This window comes from Desarmillaria tabescens (assembly GCF_030435595.1).
Source record: "Desarmillaria tabescens strain CCBAS 213 chromosome Unknown EV420scaffold_1, whole genome shotgun sequence".
NCBI lineage: Eukaryota > Fungi > Basidiomycota > Agaricomycetes > Agaricales > Physalacriaceae > Desarmillaria > Desarmillaria tabescens.
In genome coordinates this window covers 3501613-3519594 of record NW_026848300.1, presented here as the reverse complement: position 1 = coordinate 3519594, position 17982 = coordinate 3501613, and the positions used below count along the sequence as shown (strand labels likewise).

Here is a 17982-nt window from a genome sequence, read left to right as displayed (position 1 = left end):
TCAGTATCAGACCTTCGGGAGTCGAACCCAGTTCACTGTGCATATCCACTAGTCCAGCGAAAGGACGTACTAACATGCACATAAAAGACCCGTCCCCTCCCCAGCTGGAATGGAAACAAACCTCCGTCTCTTTTTTCCATTACACCTCCTCTCCTCCCTAGGCGGTATGTTGCAGCAGCAAAAAACTCTCAGAACGATGGTTTGCGATTTCGCCTTCAGGAGTCGAACCTGGTGTATGGCCACAGGATACATGCTAGGCTACAAGAGATGGTGGTGTAAACGACAACAGAGGTGAGTTTGGTAGTCGGCGGGCCGAGTTGGTAGTAGAGGAGGAGAGATGTCAAAAGCGGATAGGCAGGTCGTCACGAAATCCTGGGAATGGTCGATTTCGATTAGGTTCGGCATCCGGGGCATACAGCCGAGAGGTGTGGATGCGAAGGGTTGCCCACCTTCGGTGCGCATCTCCGGGGGAGGTGTTCGTCCGCCATGGCTTTGGAGACCAGTAGGCAGTAGTTGAATCAGAAGGAGATGCATGGTCGTCTTCGGGGATATGCACGTCACACCGACCCTCCCTCTTGAGGTAGCCGATACAGCGGGATAGTGAGCGCGCGGGAACCAGCATCCTCTTGCGCATCAGCGAGGCGAAGATCAGGTCTATAAAGCAAGAATGGTTGTTGGGTGGGCTGGACGCGAACAGCTAGTAGTAACGCACCAGGACTATCTGCGCGTCCGCGTCATCTTGCATCCAAAGTCGAGAGCCACATGCGCTCACACCACCCTTCTCTTCCTAGTACTCTCTCACTTTCGCCTTTCGCCGATCCCAAAAATCCAACCACCGCATGTGCATGTGCATGGTCTGATTTATAAGCCGTGAAACCCAGTACGTTGTAAGAAAAAGAAGGAAGGACAGCCACATTGCAAAATGGATTGGAAAAGACAATTTCACCTCCAGGACTTGAACCTGGTGCATGCATGCAAATGCATTAGGCTATGTACAGTGAACATTAACGCTCGAAACACCAGTACAGTGCAGAAAATTTACCGTGACATTGCTTACCCCTTTGCCCAAAGTCCACCACATGGATCTGTATATAGTGGATGGAATGGTTACTCCAGAGATGAACTATTATCAAGGCGGCGGGGCTTGCGAGCGTATGGGAAGAATAAGAATCCGCATTAGTGCAGATGACATGTAGTAAAACCCAGCATCGTGTCGTTTTACTCGTAGTAGCAGCTTTCGGCTCTCGTTGCAGGACCACATCACCACATAGTATAAAACAACGACAGTGTTGATGATAAATAAGATTGGAGATTTGTGTTCTGAATCTAAAGACGATACATCAAAAAAACAAACTTTAGATCAGCACTGGCACGACACTAGCAGGATTCGAACTTGCACATTCAACCTTGACCGGTGACCACTTGGCTGGTTAGTGTCCTTTCACAATGGTAAATAGCTCAAGCTATCATGGAGAGGAATCGGGCTGTGTATCCGAAAACGACACATTTGAGAAAGGGTCAAGTCGACAAAATTTGACAATTTAAATGAGGAACGGGCAGATCCTACCGAAACATGTGCATGTGCGAAACAGGACCCATAGCAAAACAGGGAGGATGATTTCACTTCCAGGACTCGAACCTGGTGCATGCATTAGATACGAACTTGTGAGCACTGACCAAAGAAAGCGCTCAAAACAAAGTCACAGTGCAGAAAAATCACATTGTTTAAGGCCCTTTGCCCAAAGTCCACCACACAGATCAGGATGGAATGATTACTTCCGAATCGAGAGGAGGGACTACGAGTGCACGGGAAGAATAAGAATCCGTAGTAAAACCTAGCTTCGCGTCGTTTTTGGCTCTTCTCCTTGGACCAGATCTAAAGAAGAAAAAACCTGATAGAAACGCCATATGTCACTCTCAGGATTCGAACCTGGTGCATTACGCAGATCCAATGGGCTACAACCCTGTCAAGTTCCACAGCGTAGTTCGTCGAAAAGAAGGGAAGATCTCCATCTCTGCTCTCGGCAGTAAGAACTAAACTTCGTCACAAATGAGATGGCATGACAACGTTCAGACTGGGAGGATGCACGTCCTGTCGGTCCATTGTCGTTTATCACGTTCACCTACTACTCCACTGCTGACAGCCAGGTGACGACAATGGGGATTCAACGTCCGTCTAGGTGTATAGAGAGGTGTGAGTCAGACGATGATCGTCGCTACAATCCTCAATACACTGGGATGAAGGTGGACGTCTTCTCGTTGAGAAATCAAGCATTTTCCATGCAAAAATCATCAGCATCGCCTAACCTCCAGGACTCGAACCTGTCCTCTCAATGCCTGGTGTCCCCTGAAAGAGAATAGGTGGCCCTCTGTTCATACGTCTGAACAGGGAGAAGTGACATGGCCACACAAAAATGCTGACGATGATTCCCATATTCGACCTCCGGGAATCGAACCCAGTATATTATGCATACCCACTTGGTTAGATCTGTCTATGGGATGTCTAACGAAAGGACGCATTAGCCAAGTATAACGCGCATGTACATGAGAGATCGAATCAAAAGACGTATCCCGTGGTGCTGGGTGATATGATGTTGGAACGTCGCAGCAGCAAAAAAATTGGTGCCGAGACCCAGCTGAACATTTAGCCTCCATGAATTGAACTAGGCTACGGGATACAATAGTATGGACGATGAGAGAGGTCCGTTGGGCAATAGTAGTCTGCGGGTCACTATGCTTCGAGTTGGCGAAGGAGGGGCGTGTCACCGATACGCCAAACCCTGGGATGCGGTGAGTACGTGCGTGCAAGAGGTAATGGCTCCCTCTAAGCGCGCCTCGCCCATGTCGAAGCCATCCACATTGCTCTTAGAGGTGTCCAGTACAGCAAGGACAGTACGTGCATGTGATCAAAACATCGGGCAGGCTCCTTGGTATTGACGTTTGGGGAGCCGATGTGCTGAGTTACTAGTCCGACACCTCCCCATTCTGCTGTGCACGGTTTGGTCCAGTGGGAGGTGCAGTGACGCGCCAACAGGTTGTATACAGCAGATATTCGGCGCATCACCTAGTAGGAAGAAAGAACGAACCGAGCCCTCCCTTCATCACACAAGGATCATATCTTCCTCAGTGCACCGAGATGGGGGTGAGCGACCAAATCGAGAAACCAAGTGCTTGTCCGAGTCATGCAAAAAAGCCACAACATACTTCTGGGACATCCCACCCCCGGACCCAGGGTTAGGCATACCAGCAAGCGGATAATGCGAAACGGAGAGAATGTCATGCTTGACGATCACGCGCTGGAAGAACCTGAGCCTCGCCACCCTAAAAAAAATCATCTGTCACCTCGGTATTAGACCTTTGGGAGTCGAACCCAGTTCACATACCCGCTAGTCCGCATGTAGGTGAGAGAGCATCCCGCACCCCCGCATCTCTTCACGGTGGGTGAATGTCACAACAGCAAAAAAGCTACGTTCCTTATTTCGCCTCCAAGAGTCGAACCTGGTACCTGAGCTTGACTTGGAAGAGCCTACTAGTCACACGAAAACATTCATTTTTGGTGACCCCGAGATTAGACCATCGGGACTCGAACCCTAGTCCAACGTAAGGTCGTACTCAGCGTGCTTGTAAGTGAGAGAGCATCTCTCCTCGTCTCTTGGCGGAGGGTGATATGTCGAAATATGCAAGCCAGCACTACCAGTAAAAAAATGAAACAATAGACCGTTATTTCGCCTCCAGGAGTCGAACCTGGTGTATGGCAATGGGATACACGCTGGGCTATGAGGGATGGTGGTGTAAACATCGAGGGAGGTGAGTTGGTAGTCGAGAAGGAGGGGCATGTCACGGCCAAAGCGGGTAGGCAGGTCGTCGCCGAACCCTAGGATGCGACGGCCGACTAGTTAATAAATTGGCTGGGCATCCATGCTGCCTGCCTGCCTGCTGCGTGCGTCTCGAAGCTGTCTGCAGCTCTAAGGGGAGGTGTTCGTCTGCCACGACTTTGGAGTCCAGTAGGCAGTAGTTGAAGCAGAGGGCGCACGTAGTCGTCTTCGGAGATGTGTGTGATCCAGCTCTCCCTCTGGAGGTAGCTGATACAGTGGAACAGTGGGCGTGCGGAAACCAGCATCTCTCTTGCGCGTCAGCGAGGTGGAGTTCGAGGCTATAGAACAAAACAGGCGCTGAATAGGCTGTACATGAATAACTAGTAGTAACGCACTATGAAATCCACGTGTCTGCGTCCACGTCGAGAGCTACGCGTTCTTATATCACCCTTCTCTCCCAGTGCTGGGCGCTTGAGCGCTGTCCTCCCCTCCTCCATCTCCTCTATATCCACGGAAGCGTAAGCAGCTGTCGTTTCCAGAACTTCAGGGCTCCCGTCAGTTTTCATTGCGCGACCGTATTTCCATGGTAGATGAGACGATGAACTTGAAAGATCGAAAATTTTGCATTCAAAAGAATCGATACATCAAAAGACCGGACGTCATCTGGAACAACACTAGCAGGATATAAGACCGCACCCCCCCTCCTTTTCCTCAGCTTGGTGTACGCAGGAGATGGAGTGGTCGACTAGTAGCTTGCTTTGGTAACGTTAACACCCCGTGCCGTATTCGTTGGATGCATCAGCGTGTGGGAGTCGAGGCGGAGGGCGATGCCACTACATCATCATGCATCTGCCTGGTGAGCGAGGGTTGTTGCGGTCTTCAGGATGCGCACGTCACACCGGTCGGGTAGGTGGATACGCCCATCAGATACTTTGCATGTTGTCTTGCTGGGTGGAGTGTAGTATCGCGTCATACACAGCCTCTCTTGCGCTAAAGAAAACATGAGTGGGTCGTACGCGAACAACTAATCGAGATCCACGCACGCTCACATCTACATCCATGGAGAAGCTTCAGCTCAGTCTCGACAGTAATAGTCTTCTTCACGCGACCGCATTACATGTCCCTGTACGAAAACGATAACCGGGGCAGTGGAGAATAGTCATCAGTCTTCACGTAACCCCGGCTTGCTGCTCTCGAATTCTTCCACCCGTTGACGAAGACGAGGTTCCTCATTAGCCATCGTTACCTTGCTGGAATTGAAGGAAGTTTTGTAGTGCGCGGCTCAGGGTCTATCTTGCTGCTGGGAGTGTCTATCGTCTTGAGGTGGAATAAAGGAAAGGGCATGGTGAAGGTGGTGGAGTTGGCAAGAGGTGTAGCACAGCCACTGCGACAGTTTTCGCAGTGAGATGTTTCCGTGCCGATTAGCGAAAGGCATTTCATTTTCAATAAATACACCAAAAAAACTTACTGCACGTCGAACGACACTAGCAGGATTCGAACCTGCACGTTTGATGACCGGGACCATTGGGCGTAGTGTCTTTTCACGATGAGGAACGGGCATGTCATTGGATCCTGCAAGACGTGTGCATTTGCTTCGTCTGGTACAGTGGAGAGAAACATGTTACTTAAGAAGGCAGCACAGACCCACAGCAAAATGCCACGGGCCAGAGAGGATGATTTCACCTCCAGGACTCGAACCAGGTGCATGCATAAATCTAAAAGCCTAAAAAGAGTCGATACACAGCCCTTTCATTCATATAGCACAAGCAACCCACTGCGATGAAGGTGAACACCCAAAGCACGTCTTCCCGTCGAGAAATCAAGCAAAATTATCCCGCGAACCGGGCGTATCCATCATCTCAAGTAGCAGTCCATGAACAGAGAGAACAGGCGGCTCAAGGATCAGTTCCTTCCGACATCCCTCTGCTCGTTCCACACAAAAACATCCACAATACTCCCCCATGTTTGACCTCCGGGAATCGAACCCAGTGCATTATGCAAACCCACTCGGTTACATCGGTCTGACGGGATGACGTACTCGTCAAGAATACAACGCATGTACATGAGAGATCGAATCAAAAGGCGTATCCCGTGGTGCTGGGTGATATGACATGTTGGGAAGTCGCAGTAGCAAAAAATTGGCAATGGTAGTCGGCGGGTCAGTAACCTTCGAGTTGGTGGATCGTGGAGGAGGCACGCGTCACCGTGAAAAGTGGCTATGAGATGTGCTGATCCATCCGTGACGCGCGCGCTTGCAAGAGGTAATGGCTCCTTCTAAGCGCGCCCCGCCCATGTCGAAGCCGTCCGCCATGGCTTTAGAGTCTACACACCTCCTCTCTTAGGAATGATCAGTACACCGCGCGCGCGAACCAAGCATCGTGTTATCCGCAGGCTCCTTGTCGAGATAGAGTATCGACGTTTGGGGAGCCGATGTCGAAGGGAAGGGAAGGTTGTCGTCTGACATTTCACACTAGTACATCAGGAACATCAGATACTTGACACGTCGTCTTGCTGGATGTATTGAAAGTCGATACTCAGTCGTTGCCATCTCAGCATCGTGTCATATGCAGCCCTTTTTGCGCGTCAACAAGGCGGAAGTCAGACCTAAAGCAAACATAAGCGGGCCGTAGATGAACAACTAGCATGAACGCACCAGGAAAATTCACACGTCATCCTGCACCTCCCAGACGCGCTCACATCAACCCTCCTTTCCCCAACGTTGACCTCCTTTATATGATATCCACAGAGGAGCCGTTATCGGAACTTCGGCTCGGCCTAGTCCTCTTCGTGCGACCGCATTGACACCTATCCCCGTCGCTCAACTGAAGAAGATAGCATAAACCACGGCAGGTCTGACGGCGGCGGTCGACAAGAAAGGTTCACTGCACAGCCACTGGCTACGTGCATCCAAACGCGCCGCGCAACCATAATACTTGTGTATAGTGCATGGTCTGATTATTTGACAAGCCGCGAAACCCATTACGTTGTAAGAAAAAGAAGAAAGCACAGCCACACTGCAAAATTTCTCGATGCAAACGATTTCATCTCCAGGACTCGAACCTGATGCATGCGCGTAAACACATTAGGCTACGTGGAGATGCCAACTCGTGAACATTGAACTAGAAAGCACTCAAAACAAAGGCATAGAGCAAAAGTTTACTACGGCTGGTGGACTAGAAGACCACCACCACGGGCCGAACGTGTGCGTTGATTCTTGTCTCGTTGGAGATGGAATGTCTATTTCCGCGATGAATCGTTATCGAGCCAGTGGGACTAGCTGGACGAGAGCATCATAATATCATCACGAGTGTGCGGGAAGAATAAGAATCCAGATTAGTGCAGATGACGTGGACGACGACGCATCACAGCGTCATGTCGTTTTTGGTTCTTCTCCCTACGGAAGACAAAGAGAACGAAGAAAAAAACACTGGTTCAGGCGCTAGGCCAATTTCACTCCAGGACTCGAACCCGGTGCATTATGCATATCCAATGGGCTACAGTGGGCTGGTGGAGGTCAAGTTCTCGTGATTCAAGTATGAGAAACGACATCATATTCATGGAGAGCTACGAACTCAAACATCTCGAAACGTTGTTCCAAGTCCGTCATAGATGCATAATTCCTCTTGTGGAAGACAAAGAGAGGGGAGAAAAAACATTGATGAGTAGACCCTTCACCCCCAGGACTCGAACCTGGTGCATTATGCGAGATAGATACAAGTTCTCGTCGGAAGAGCTGGGCGTCCAATAGAAACGGCGCCAGGAGGATGGCTATACCTGTTCGCGTCCGTTGAAGGAGCCAGGCAGCCGTAGAAAAATTCTACCGCGTCTGGAGCCAAGCGAAGGAAGGTTCAGACTGGGCGAATGTATCCAGACCGCGCTCTCAAATAAGTAGAAGCAATAGAAAACGAGTTTCCGGCAGAGGTGGAACCAAGAGGTGCCGGTGATGCTGACGGGCGCGGTCTCGCCTACAAGACCACACACAAATGGTCGAAAGGAGTACCGGTGGAGGATAGGCTTCCTTATTCTCAGGTGGCGCTTTCATTCATTCATTCGGGCCAATTACAAGTAACCCGCTAAGAACAGATGAGTCAAAGTGGAAAAGCAGGAGGAACGACGCTACGTACCAAACACCCGTTGTCCGTCCCGCATCACGTTTCTCCTTCTCCGTTCATGCCATCCATACCAAAAAGTCGGCCTGGTGCACTATGCACACTACAATGGACTGATGATACCAGTATGCCGTCGGAAAGAGTGGGACGAAACGAAGGAGAGATCTCCATCCCTGTTCTCGGTGGTGGGCCAAAAACTAGCATCTGCCCACGGGATGGCGCCAGTGAATGACGAAGGCTTTGTGTTGGGATGATGTACACCTGTAGAACAGGAATGTCGTTTATGCAATGTATGTATTCGCGTCCAAACACGCTTTGAATGGGGGTCCAAACAGCGTGGAGTGAATCAGGGGATAGTAAACCTAGATGCTACAGCTCATGTTCATGAGTATGCCAAACGGAATCAGAAAACAAGTCTCGTACCAAAGACCCCGCTACGGTGTCTCGCTCTATATCCCCAACGCCGGCTAGTTGTCCGCTAATCAAACCCAAGTACGCCTTGCCATCGTCGCTGATAGAGAGAAGAGTTCGTCAAACAGTTTACATGGCATACGGGACGTGAGACGGCAACGATTGAAAGAGACCGCGCTGCAGAATGGCCGTCGGTGGTGGGAGAAGATAACAAGAGCATTGGCACAGCCACGAGCAAAAGTTGTGGTCTCTTCTATGCTAAGGAGCCAAGCTCCTACTTGGTTGCTCGACACTGCTTCGTAGTTAAAACTTAAACGGTAAGGTCACTCGACATAAAATTGTACCAGAAATTAAAACTCAAAAATGGATCCTCAAAAAAAATTATCAAAATTTGATTGCTACAATTCCAAGCATCGACACCAGCAGGATTTGAACCTGCGCACTCAGAGAGTAACAGATAGAATCATGGTGCTAATTTCTAATTCTAATCTGTCGCCTTAACCACTTGGCTATAGTGCCGCTCCTGGGAGATACCTTCAATACTATATGACCACATGATGATATTACAAAGAGTTGTGCACTTTCAACGACAACGTTACCAGTAACCAGATTGTATACTCTCGCTAATATCCAAAGAGATGGACTAGTTTTGGCGCTCGAATGCAGTGAGTAAGCCTCTCCAGCAGACTGTGTTGTGGCATGCGGTGGTGTGGGTGTTCGGGGCATGTCTTCATTCAATTACTGACACTTAAGAGAGTTATCTTCCATTCGGCCTGGCAGCCTTTTCTACAAACACATGATAAATGAAACTTGATGCCTAGCTACTAGAGATCTTTAGTGGGAAGAGGAAGAGGAGGATTTCTTTATGTGACCAGTCCATGAATCAATATGTGAGGATAGTCCTCCTCCTCTCCTCCCCCTTGAAATTGATATCTGGTCCAAATGATAAGGTGTCGTTACTAAACATTGGACTGTTCTTGTCAAGATCTCTCTGCTCATCCGGGAATACCATTGTTCACCAGGAAAGACTTAGCTATACAAGAATTTATTCGTCTGTGGACATGGAAGTCCAACAATACATGCAAAAAAACTTTGACGTCAGACATAATTGCACCTCCAGGACTCGAACCTGGTTCATCCACATCTGAATGGTTAGACCAAGTGGTCCATGCTGTGTCCTGGTGTCTGCTCTAGAAATCCAAACCATGCGGGAAACACAAAATCGCCAGGAATAACAGTAAGCGGAGAGAACGCCGTCACTTTAGCTACCAGAGCTTCGAGTCAAAGATCAGCTGCTTCCGTCTCCGCTATCCATTTGCGCATTCCCATCTTGAAGAACATAGAAAAACAGTGTGACATATCTTGTTACTTGACCTCCGGGAGTCGAACCCAGTACATTGCCCACTAGGTTAATGATTATCGACACTCGTCAAGAATAACAAGAATCAAATGATGCGTCTCTCCTCCCAATGGAAGGGGATAAGCCTCTGCTCCACCTCTCCTACCTAGGCTGGAATGTGCAAGAGCTAGTAGCAACAAAAAGCGGAAAACACCCTCATCCACATACTTCGCCTTCAGGAGTCGAACCTGACGCATGGCTAGCGATGCATGTTAGGCTACGAAGTATGATGGTATAAATGACAAGAGAATGGTCATGAAGGGGAAGTTCATGTCAAGAGCCAGAAGTTTGGAAATGCAGGTGATGTTGCGAAATTCTGGGAGGCGGTCAAATCAGGTAGGTCTTCCCTACGACGATTTGTTGGATGAAGAACCGGGCGTCTGTGTCGCAGCGTGACGATAGGCATTTCCTCCTCCGACCACTTTATAGATTCGCTCGATGTGCACAGAGACTTCCCAGAGTCTAGTGTGAATAAAGGAAGGTCGACCGAGAGTTGAAGCTGGAGGTCGGAAGTCGAGCTCAAGTTAGCATATATCATTTCAAGCTTCGTAGGTCCACTCGAGCACAACCAAAACAGCCAAAGAAGCGTTGGTAATTTCACCTCCAGGAGTCGAACCCGGTGCGTTACAGCGGCACAGACCGCCTAAGCTACATGCACACGTCGGGATCGCCCATCCTCAGGGTGGAAACACCCCCACAGAGCGATGTTCCCTCACATCTACGTCACAAAATCCACGTTGCTACGTCGTCTTGACGAATGCGAAACAGCGGTACGATGATTCGTGGTAGTGGCACGCCAGTTGTTGATAAGCATGAGCCGCTGCGAGTGATGATATACAAAATTGACAGTCTAAGTTCGTGCAATTGAAGCCAAAATCGTGTGGTATCCAATAATGAAACACAACCTTTTACTTCCTGAGATCGAAGACAATGCGGCCGGCGACTTTACCCTCCTTCATGCCTTCGTACACGCTAAAGAGGCGAAGGTCAGTGAAATAGGAACGGACGTGCGCGTGTTGTGTCTCACTCTTTGAGTTCCGCAATTTCTTTGCAAACGAAGTGGACCTTAACCTCGCCGCGAGCAGCGATGTCCATGGCCTCCCTGGCATCTTGACGGTTACCGACATAAGACCCAAGAATGCTTATGCTCTGAGAACGGCTTGATTAGCTTTCGTCCTTGATTGAAAACCATCATCACAGATTTACCTTGAAGACAGTGAAGAAGATAGAGGCCTCGAGCTTAGCCTCTCCGGGCATACCAACAGCCATAAGAGTACCCCCATTACGAAGATAGTCGACGGCTTGAGAATATCCGGAACCCTGATGTTCCAGGTCAGTCCAAATTACGTCATAGCGGAGGAAAAACTCCGTACCGATGCAGCTGTAACTACTGCTGAGTGTGCACCAAGTCCGTCTGTAGCGGCCTTGACATCGGCAACGATATCTTTGCTCTCCTTGAAGTCGATCCAGACATCTGCACCGAGCTTCTTGCAAAGTTCCTTCTTCTCCTCGCCGGTATCTGTGAAAAGGGTGAGAGGTGTCTATTTAAAGAGCACATGCACTTACCGATAGCAATAACGCGGAGTCCGCGAACTTTGGCGTATTGAATGGCTAGGGGAATCAGATAAGTACAGGAACCGAGACAGGGCATTCAATGTACCGAGATGACCTAGACCTCCTCCGGCACCTGGTATGACAATCCAGTTGCCAGCGTTGGTCTGACTGTATTTAATAGCGCGGTAGACGGTGACACCCTGTATTCAATTATTAGAATGCTTTGTATTATCGGATATAAGTGGTGACCTTACAGCGCAAAGAATGGAGGCTGCCTCATCGGATGGGTAGCCTTCAGGGATGGGGGTGACATGGTTGACAAAGGAAACAGTGTACTCAGAGAACGTTCCGTCGACGTTGAAGCCGCTCAGTTTAGCATCCAGGCAAGCTAAAGGAACCGAAAATGAGCTTCTTGATGCCCCACACGAAGAGGTATCACTACTTACTCTGCTCACGGCCATTACGGCAGTCCTCGCAGTTCAGGCAACTGTGGGGGGACAGAGTTAGGACCGGCAAGATATTGAAAATGAAAAGATACCGACGAGTCGGCAAGCCACTTGATACCGACGCGATCACCGAGTTTAACCGGAGAGTTGGCAGTGTTGTCTCCAATTGCGACGACGATACCGACACCTTCGTGTCCACCGATGAGCGGGATGTTAGCTTTCAACGGCCAGTCACCTGAGACAAGTAAGTGAGAAATCGATAGCGGAAGAAGTACCGAATGGCTCTTACCCAAGGCGGCGTGGAGGTCAGTATGGCAGCATCCTACGGATCATGACATGGATCAACGGTGATGAGAGCATTTTAGGCGCCTGTGAACATACCGGTAGCTTCCATTTTGAGGAGACATTCTCCGGGGGCGAGCTCTGATTGGGACTTGACGGGCCAGTCGTTCTTGATGACAATACTTCCTCCGGTTTCCTCGATAATGGCAACTCGTTGAGTCTTGGGAATCGTATAGTGGGTAGGCATGGCGGTATGATAGAAGGAAGGGAGGGAGAGACAGTTGAGAGAGGTAGCGGTGTAGGGGACGAGTTATTTGGGGGTAAGCAAGACCGAGAAGTCGTGAACTGGGGTCCTTGGGAATGAAGACACTCATTTTTATACATCTCGCTGGCAATTCAGTCTCGGAGGTATCACTCACTGAGGTTCTGAGACGTTGTGGGCTATAGCTAGTCAAGGTCCTTTTATCATCCAGGTGACCTCCAGATTGGACCTCGAATTCGCAATTATGTTGGTGACGCGCTTACGCGACGGCGTGGCTATTCAGGTTTATTCTTTCCGGTCCAGATGCAGCTCGAATTTCATTCTGCAAAGCCTTCATTCGGATTTACAGCTTCGGGACATGTGCCAAGCGCATCCCCAGAGTACACGCTGTATACTCATTCCCTACACGATCGCTTGGCCCCATGTGGAATAGAACGTCTCTCTAATCGAAGATTTCCCCGAGACGTGCAGAAGTAGGGCCAACAAAAAAGGGAGCAGCTGATCAAAACATAGGGAAAAGTCGCTCCGACGGAATAGGACAGAAGAGCACGATCCCAAAAGTACTCGAAACAAAAGCATAGAGCAAAAAGTTTACTATGGCTGGTGGACTAGAAAACCACACGGATCGAACGTGTGCACTGACTAGGACTCCGTGTCTCGTTGGACTATAATTCAAGTGGATGGAATGGTTACTCTCGAGATGAATCAGGCAGCGGGACTGGCTGGACGAAAGCATCGTGATATCATCACGAGTGTGCGGGAAGAAGAAAAAACCAGATTAGTACAGATGACATGGACGACGCATCACAGTGTCGTGTCGTTGTTGGTTCTTCTCCCTACGGAAGACAAAGAGAACGGAGAAAAAAGCACTAGTTTAGCCGATAGGCCAAGTTCACTCCAGGACTTGAACCCGGTGCATTACGCATATCCAATAGGCTACAGAGGGCTGGTGGATTGATAACTCCCTGTCAAGGTACGAGGAACAAGGAACGATATCATATTCATGGAGAGCTACGAACTCGAGCACCTCAGAACGTTGTTCCAAGTCCACCATAGATGTATAATCCTTCTTGCAGAAGACACAGAAAGGGGAGAAAAGCATTGATGAGTAGACCCTATTTCACTCCCAGGATTCGAACCTGGTGCATTATGCACATCCAATGGGCTACGAGATAGATACAATTTCTCGTCGGGAAGAGCTGGGTGTCCAATAGAAACGGCGGGAGGATGTCTATGCCTGTTCTCGGCCGTTGGAGGAGCCAAGGAGCCGTAGTAAAATTTTACCGCGTCTGAAGCTAAAGCCCCAGATGACATGTGAAAGAAGGTTCAAACTGGATGAATGTATCGATGCCGCACTCTCAAATAAGTAGAAAACAGCGGGGGTTGAAGCCAAGAGATGCCGATCATGCTCGCAAAACGAGCGCCGGTGGACCAGATTCTCGGGTGGCCCTTTCATTCATTCATTCAACCCAACTGCAAGCCACCTGCTAAAACAAATAAGTCGAAGTGGAGAAGCAGGAGGAATGACGCTACGTACCAAACACCCGTTGTCCGTCCCGCATCGCGTTTCTCCTTCTCCGTTCATGCCATCGATACCAAAAAGTCGGCCTGGTGCACTGTGCACGCTGCAATGGACTGATGATACAAGACATCCGCCTCGTATGCCGTCGGAAAGAGTGGGACGAAACGAAGGAGATCTCCATCCCTGTTCTCGGTGGTAGGCCAAAAACTGAACTTCGTCGCGTCTGCCCACGAGATGGCGTCGGTGAATGACGAAGGCCTTGTGTTGGGATGATGTGCACCTGTCGAACGGGGATGTCGTTTATGTAATGTACGTATTCGCATCCAAACACGCTTTGTAAGGGGGTCCAACCGGCGTGGGTGCGTGCGGAGTGTATCAGGGGATAGTAAACCTAGCTGATGCTACAGCTCATGCTCATGAGTATGCCAAACGGAATCATAAAACAAAGCGTCGTACCGAAGACCCCATCGCAGGACGCTACGGTGTCTCGCTCTATATCCCCAACGCCAGCTAGTTGTCCGCTAATCAAACCCAAGTACGCCTTGCCATCGTCGCTGATAGAGAGAAGAGTTCGTCAAACAATTTACATGACATACGGGACGTGAGACAGCGACATTGAAAGAGACCGTGCTGCAGAATGGCCGTCGGTGGTGGTGAAGACGACAAGAGTATCTGCACAGCCACGAGCGAAGGTGAAATAATACTTTGGTCTCTAAGCTCTTCCATGCCAGAGAGGGCCAGGTTCCTCCTCGGGTGCTCGACCTGCAATGTGCATGACACTGCTTCATCGTCAACTGTCAGACTCAGTACAATAAAATTTTGTCAAAAATGGAACCACCGACACAACCATCAAACAAATAATCTCAATCACATTATCCCGACACCAGCAGGATTTGAACCTGCGCACTCAGAGAGTAACAGATAGAATCATCAGCTACTTTGAATTCTAATCTGTCACCTTAACCACTTGGCTATAGTGCCATCTTTAGGATATCTCTCGGGAAATTATTAATCTTCAGATAGAGAATTTATCTCAATTCATCCTTTAATTCCGTGACTGACAAGCACACCGTAAATAGTATTTCGGGTGTACCGGGAAGACACAAAACTTGACCGGAAACTCGTCCTGAAACTGACCTTGCCCGCCATTTCTCCAATTTCGGGACTAGTTTGTGGTCAAGTTTCGGGAGTCACGTGATAATTCCAGTATAGCTGAAAACTTTCTGTTTGCGGTGTGAAGGAGATATAGGTTGGCCAGGTGCGATGATCAACTCTGGGGAGATATCGTTCCATATGTTGATTTTACGGTGTTTTTAGGCGGGCAACCAAGTCGGGGAAAACTTTTGGACAATGATCCTCGCAGAACGTGGGATTGACGCTTCTGGAGTACGCCGTTCCTTTCGGGGATTCATATGATCGATACAACTCAACTTTTGTAGGTGTACAGAGGAAAGAATGATCTGGAACTCCAACGAGTACATAACGGTCCGATTTTCTTGATTTCACGTCATGAAATACCATCGCAGGTTGGCACATATTTTACGGAGGTAGAATCTTCTGGCCAGCATCGTTATGTTCCTTGATCCATCCAAGTGGATCTAGAAGTTGGCGTTCTAGACAGGGTAGGCCTACCTAGCTGTATCGTGAAGATCTGGACCGAGCATTTCACTCCAGGTGAAGAGCGGGAAGCTGGGCAACCTATTTCGACCCGATACGTTTGTCTCCGCTGAGCCGGGCATGGGAAACAACTGGGCCAAAGGATGTAGTAAGTGGCACATCCTAGAAAAGTTCCTTGAGCTGATAAATCTTTGTAGTTTACACTGAAGGTCATTCGCTGCTGAGGTCTTCTATATTCTTTACGTTTACTCAATAGCAGATTCATAGGCGCTGAGCTCGTAGATGAGATTCTAGTCAGTATGCTGTTTTCGCCAAGTTCTTGTACAGTCTAAAATATCTCTCTGTAGGAGACAATTAGGAGACAATTGGAGGCTTGCGATGCCCTACAAGGGTTCCAACTCATCTACTCACTGGGAGGAGGGACTGGATCGGGTCTTGGATGTTTATTGCTCTCAAAGCTGCGAGAGGTACACTTCGATGCTTCTGTTCCTGAACAACATTAACAAGACTTCAGGAATACCCCGACCGCATGCTTGCTACCTTCTCCATCATGCCCTCACCCAAGGTATCGGAAACCGTCATCGAAGTATTTGCTCTCTGTCCTCATTCTGTCTCGAGTCCTCGATAGATTCAAGTCGGCTAGTAAACTCCTTTTGAAGCGAATTAATGTCTTTCTCACTGGCTGTAATAACTAGGTTGCTCCCAGACAATCGGCCAGTAATGACTGTTATGATGTCATGATTCATACATAAAATAAAAAGTAATTTCACGTACATTGCATGCTCTTCTTGCGCCTTTTCAACTCCCTCTCATTTGTTTCAGCTTTGACAAGTGCCTTTTCAAACAATCCCTTCATCCTTTCATGCTCTGCCCACTCCTGTATCTCTGCATCCGTGGCCTCCCACCCAATAGACCTCTCATACTTCTCAAGAGCAAGAAGGATTTTCTTTGCTTGCTTGGCATTGATGCTACTATCAGGATTGTTGAATGCTTTCGAACGAGTGGGTTAGTCAGTACATTTAAGGCAAAGAGATAAAACGCAGAGCTGACCTTTCCATGCAGCATCAACTTTCTTCTTGGCAGCAGTCTTCAACATTACGGCCTTCTGTTGATCCTTGTGACGAGCATTGAGGTATTCTGTGAGCAAGAAGTGTAGCAACATTCTGAACTCTTCCCGTGCAGAACCGGATTCTTGATCCTCATAAGCGCTGCCAAATATTGCTTCCGCGATTTCCGCCTCCTTCAGGGCAAATTGGCCGACCGTGACAAACTTTGTTTTCTTGGCTGTGAAACGGTACATCGCCTTGATGTCGACGTCGGCACGAGCAAGCCCCCGCTTCAGTGACTCCTTTAGTCTCTGGATGAAGCCGCTGGCCATCCACCACTTCGTATAAGCATTACGACCTTGTGAATGGCTATCGTCTGTCAGTGAATTGACGGCGACGATGGCGTCTTCAGTAGGAAGGCCCTCAATGTGCTCCAAAAATTCCCTGATGTGCAGAAGGTCTTCATTGTCGATATGGCGAATATTGGTACCATTGAATCCTTCGAATCGCATATGCTCTTGCCAGATGGGTTGTTCGAATAGCTCGGGATATGTGGCAAAAATGACGGCGCAGAGAGCCCGTGCTTTTTGACGTGTGCGACCCATGCGAACGATGGTAAGGGACTGCCTGGAAGAGAGGAGACTTCGGTGGGGGTGGAAAGGAAAGGAAGCAAACCCTAAGCCCTTTATATATAGGTTCCTGTATCGTTAACGGTGAACTGGGTTCGTATTGCTGGTGCAAAAGCCTTTCTGTAGAAAGACTTTTTAAGCCCCGCACCAAACCGGGCATCGAACTCTAACTTGGTCATGTTCTCGGCGGCTCAGAGGGAATCCCAAGCTTTACGCTCAAGTTTGGAGATCCATGCGTCATTTAGCAGTGTTACTGGATCCGAAAAGTGGTCACCTCGGTCCGAATGCAGACCCTAACCATCTACGAGTTGGGTAAATGTCTGTTCACCAGGCAAGACTTAGCTATACAAGAAATTATCCGTCTGTGGATATGGGAGTCCGACAATTATAATACATGCAAAAAACATTGATGACCGACGAAATTGCACCTCCAGGACTCGAACCTGGTTGATCCACGTCTGAATGGTTAGACCAAATGATCCATACTGTGTCCTGGTGTCTGCTCTAGAAATCCAAACCATGCGGGAAACACAAAATCGCCAGGAATAACAGTAAGCGGAGAGAATGCCGTCGCTTTGGCTACCAGAGCTTCAAGTCAAAGATCAGCTGCTTCCCTCTCCGCTATCCATTTGCGCATTCCCATCTTGAAGAACATAGAAAAACAGTGCGACATATGTTGTTACTTGACCTCCGGGAGTCGAACCCAGTACATCATGCTTGCCCACTAGGTTAATGATTATCGACACTCGTCAAGAACAACACCCACAAGAATCAAACGACGCATCCCTCCTCCCAATGGAAGGAGATAAGCCTCTGCTCCACCTCTCCTACCTAGGCTGGAATGTGCAAGAGCTAGTAGCAACAAAAAGCGGAAAACACACTCATCCACA

The 17982-nt window shown here is 49.0% G+C and overlaps 4 protein-coding genes and 2 non-coding genes across 6 annotated transcripts; 2 read left to right on the top strand and 4 right to left on the bottom strand.

Moving 5' to 3' along the window:
• Positions 1-1581: 1581 nt before the first annotated feature.
• Positions 1582-3878, top strand: EV420DRAFT_1742635 (uncharacterized protein; the record flags this gene model as incomplete). The annotated part of the gene is made up of 8 exons (XM_060480052.1): positions 1582-2027; positions 2075-2194; positions 2685-2790; positions 2870-2892; positions 3009-3142; positions 3402-3437; positions 3573-3623; positions 3717-3878. The coding sequence occupies exons 1-8, from the start codon at positions 1952-1954 to the stop codon at positions 3876-3878; spliced, it is 708 nt and encodes a 235-aa protein (XP_060340027.1). The 5' UTR covers positions 1582-1951.
• A 4871-nt stretch (positions 3879-8749) lies between these two features.
• On the bottom strand, positions 8750-8854 carry EV420DRAFT_t6. The gene has a single exon. It is a non-coding gene; the product is annotated as a tRNA-Ser (tRNA).
• A 1702-nt stretch (positions 8855-10556) lies between these two features.
• EV420DRAFT_1499154 (mannitol-1-phosphate dehydrogenase MPDH1) lies at positions 10557-12391 on the bottom strand. Its single transcript, XM_060470988.1, has 10 exons — positions 12116-12391; positions 12024-12056; positions 11831-11969; positions 11735-11775; positions 11543-11676; positions 11395-11488; positions 11301-11345; positions 11108-11253; positions 10941-11054; positions 10557-10883 (listed from the first exon to the last, which is right to left on the bottom strand). The coding sequence occupies exons 1-10, from the start codon at positions 12261-12263 to the stop codon at positions 10758-10760; spliced, it is 1020 nt and encodes a 339-aa protein (XP_060340026.1). The 5' UTR covers positions 12264-12391; the 3' UTR covers positions 10557-10757.
• Positions 12392-14678: 2287 nt separating this feature from the next.
• On the bottom strand, positions 14679-14781 carry EV420DRAFT_t5. Its single transcript has one exon. It is a non-coding gene; the product is annotated as a tRNA-Ser (tRNA).
• A 602-nt stretch (positions 14782-15383) lies between these two features.
• On the top strand, positions 15384-16045 carry EV420DRAFT_1258598 (Tubulin/FtsZ, GTPase domain-containing protein; the record flags this gene model as incomplete). Its single annotated transcript, XM_060466900.1, has 5 exons — positions 15384-15422; positions 15475-15569; positions 15677-15710; positions 15765-15884; positions 15932-16045. Coding segments are annotated over 5 exons (402 nt in total), but the record flags the coding sequence as incomplete, so codon positions are not given.
• On the bottom strand, positions 15765-17088 carry EV420DRAFT_1499143 (uncharacterized protein). The gene is made up of 3 exons (XM_060470987.1): positions 16473-17088; positions 15932-16412; positions 15765-15884 (listed from the first exon to the last, which is right to left on the bottom strand). The coding sequence occupies exons 1-2, from the start codon at positions 17066-17068 to the stop codon at positions 16184-16186; spliced, it is 825 nt and encodes a 274-aa protein (XP_060340024.1). The 5' UTR covers positions 17069-17088; the 3' UTR covers positions 15765-15884; positions 15932-16183.
• Between the last annotated feature and the right edge of the window lie 894 nt (positions 17089-17982).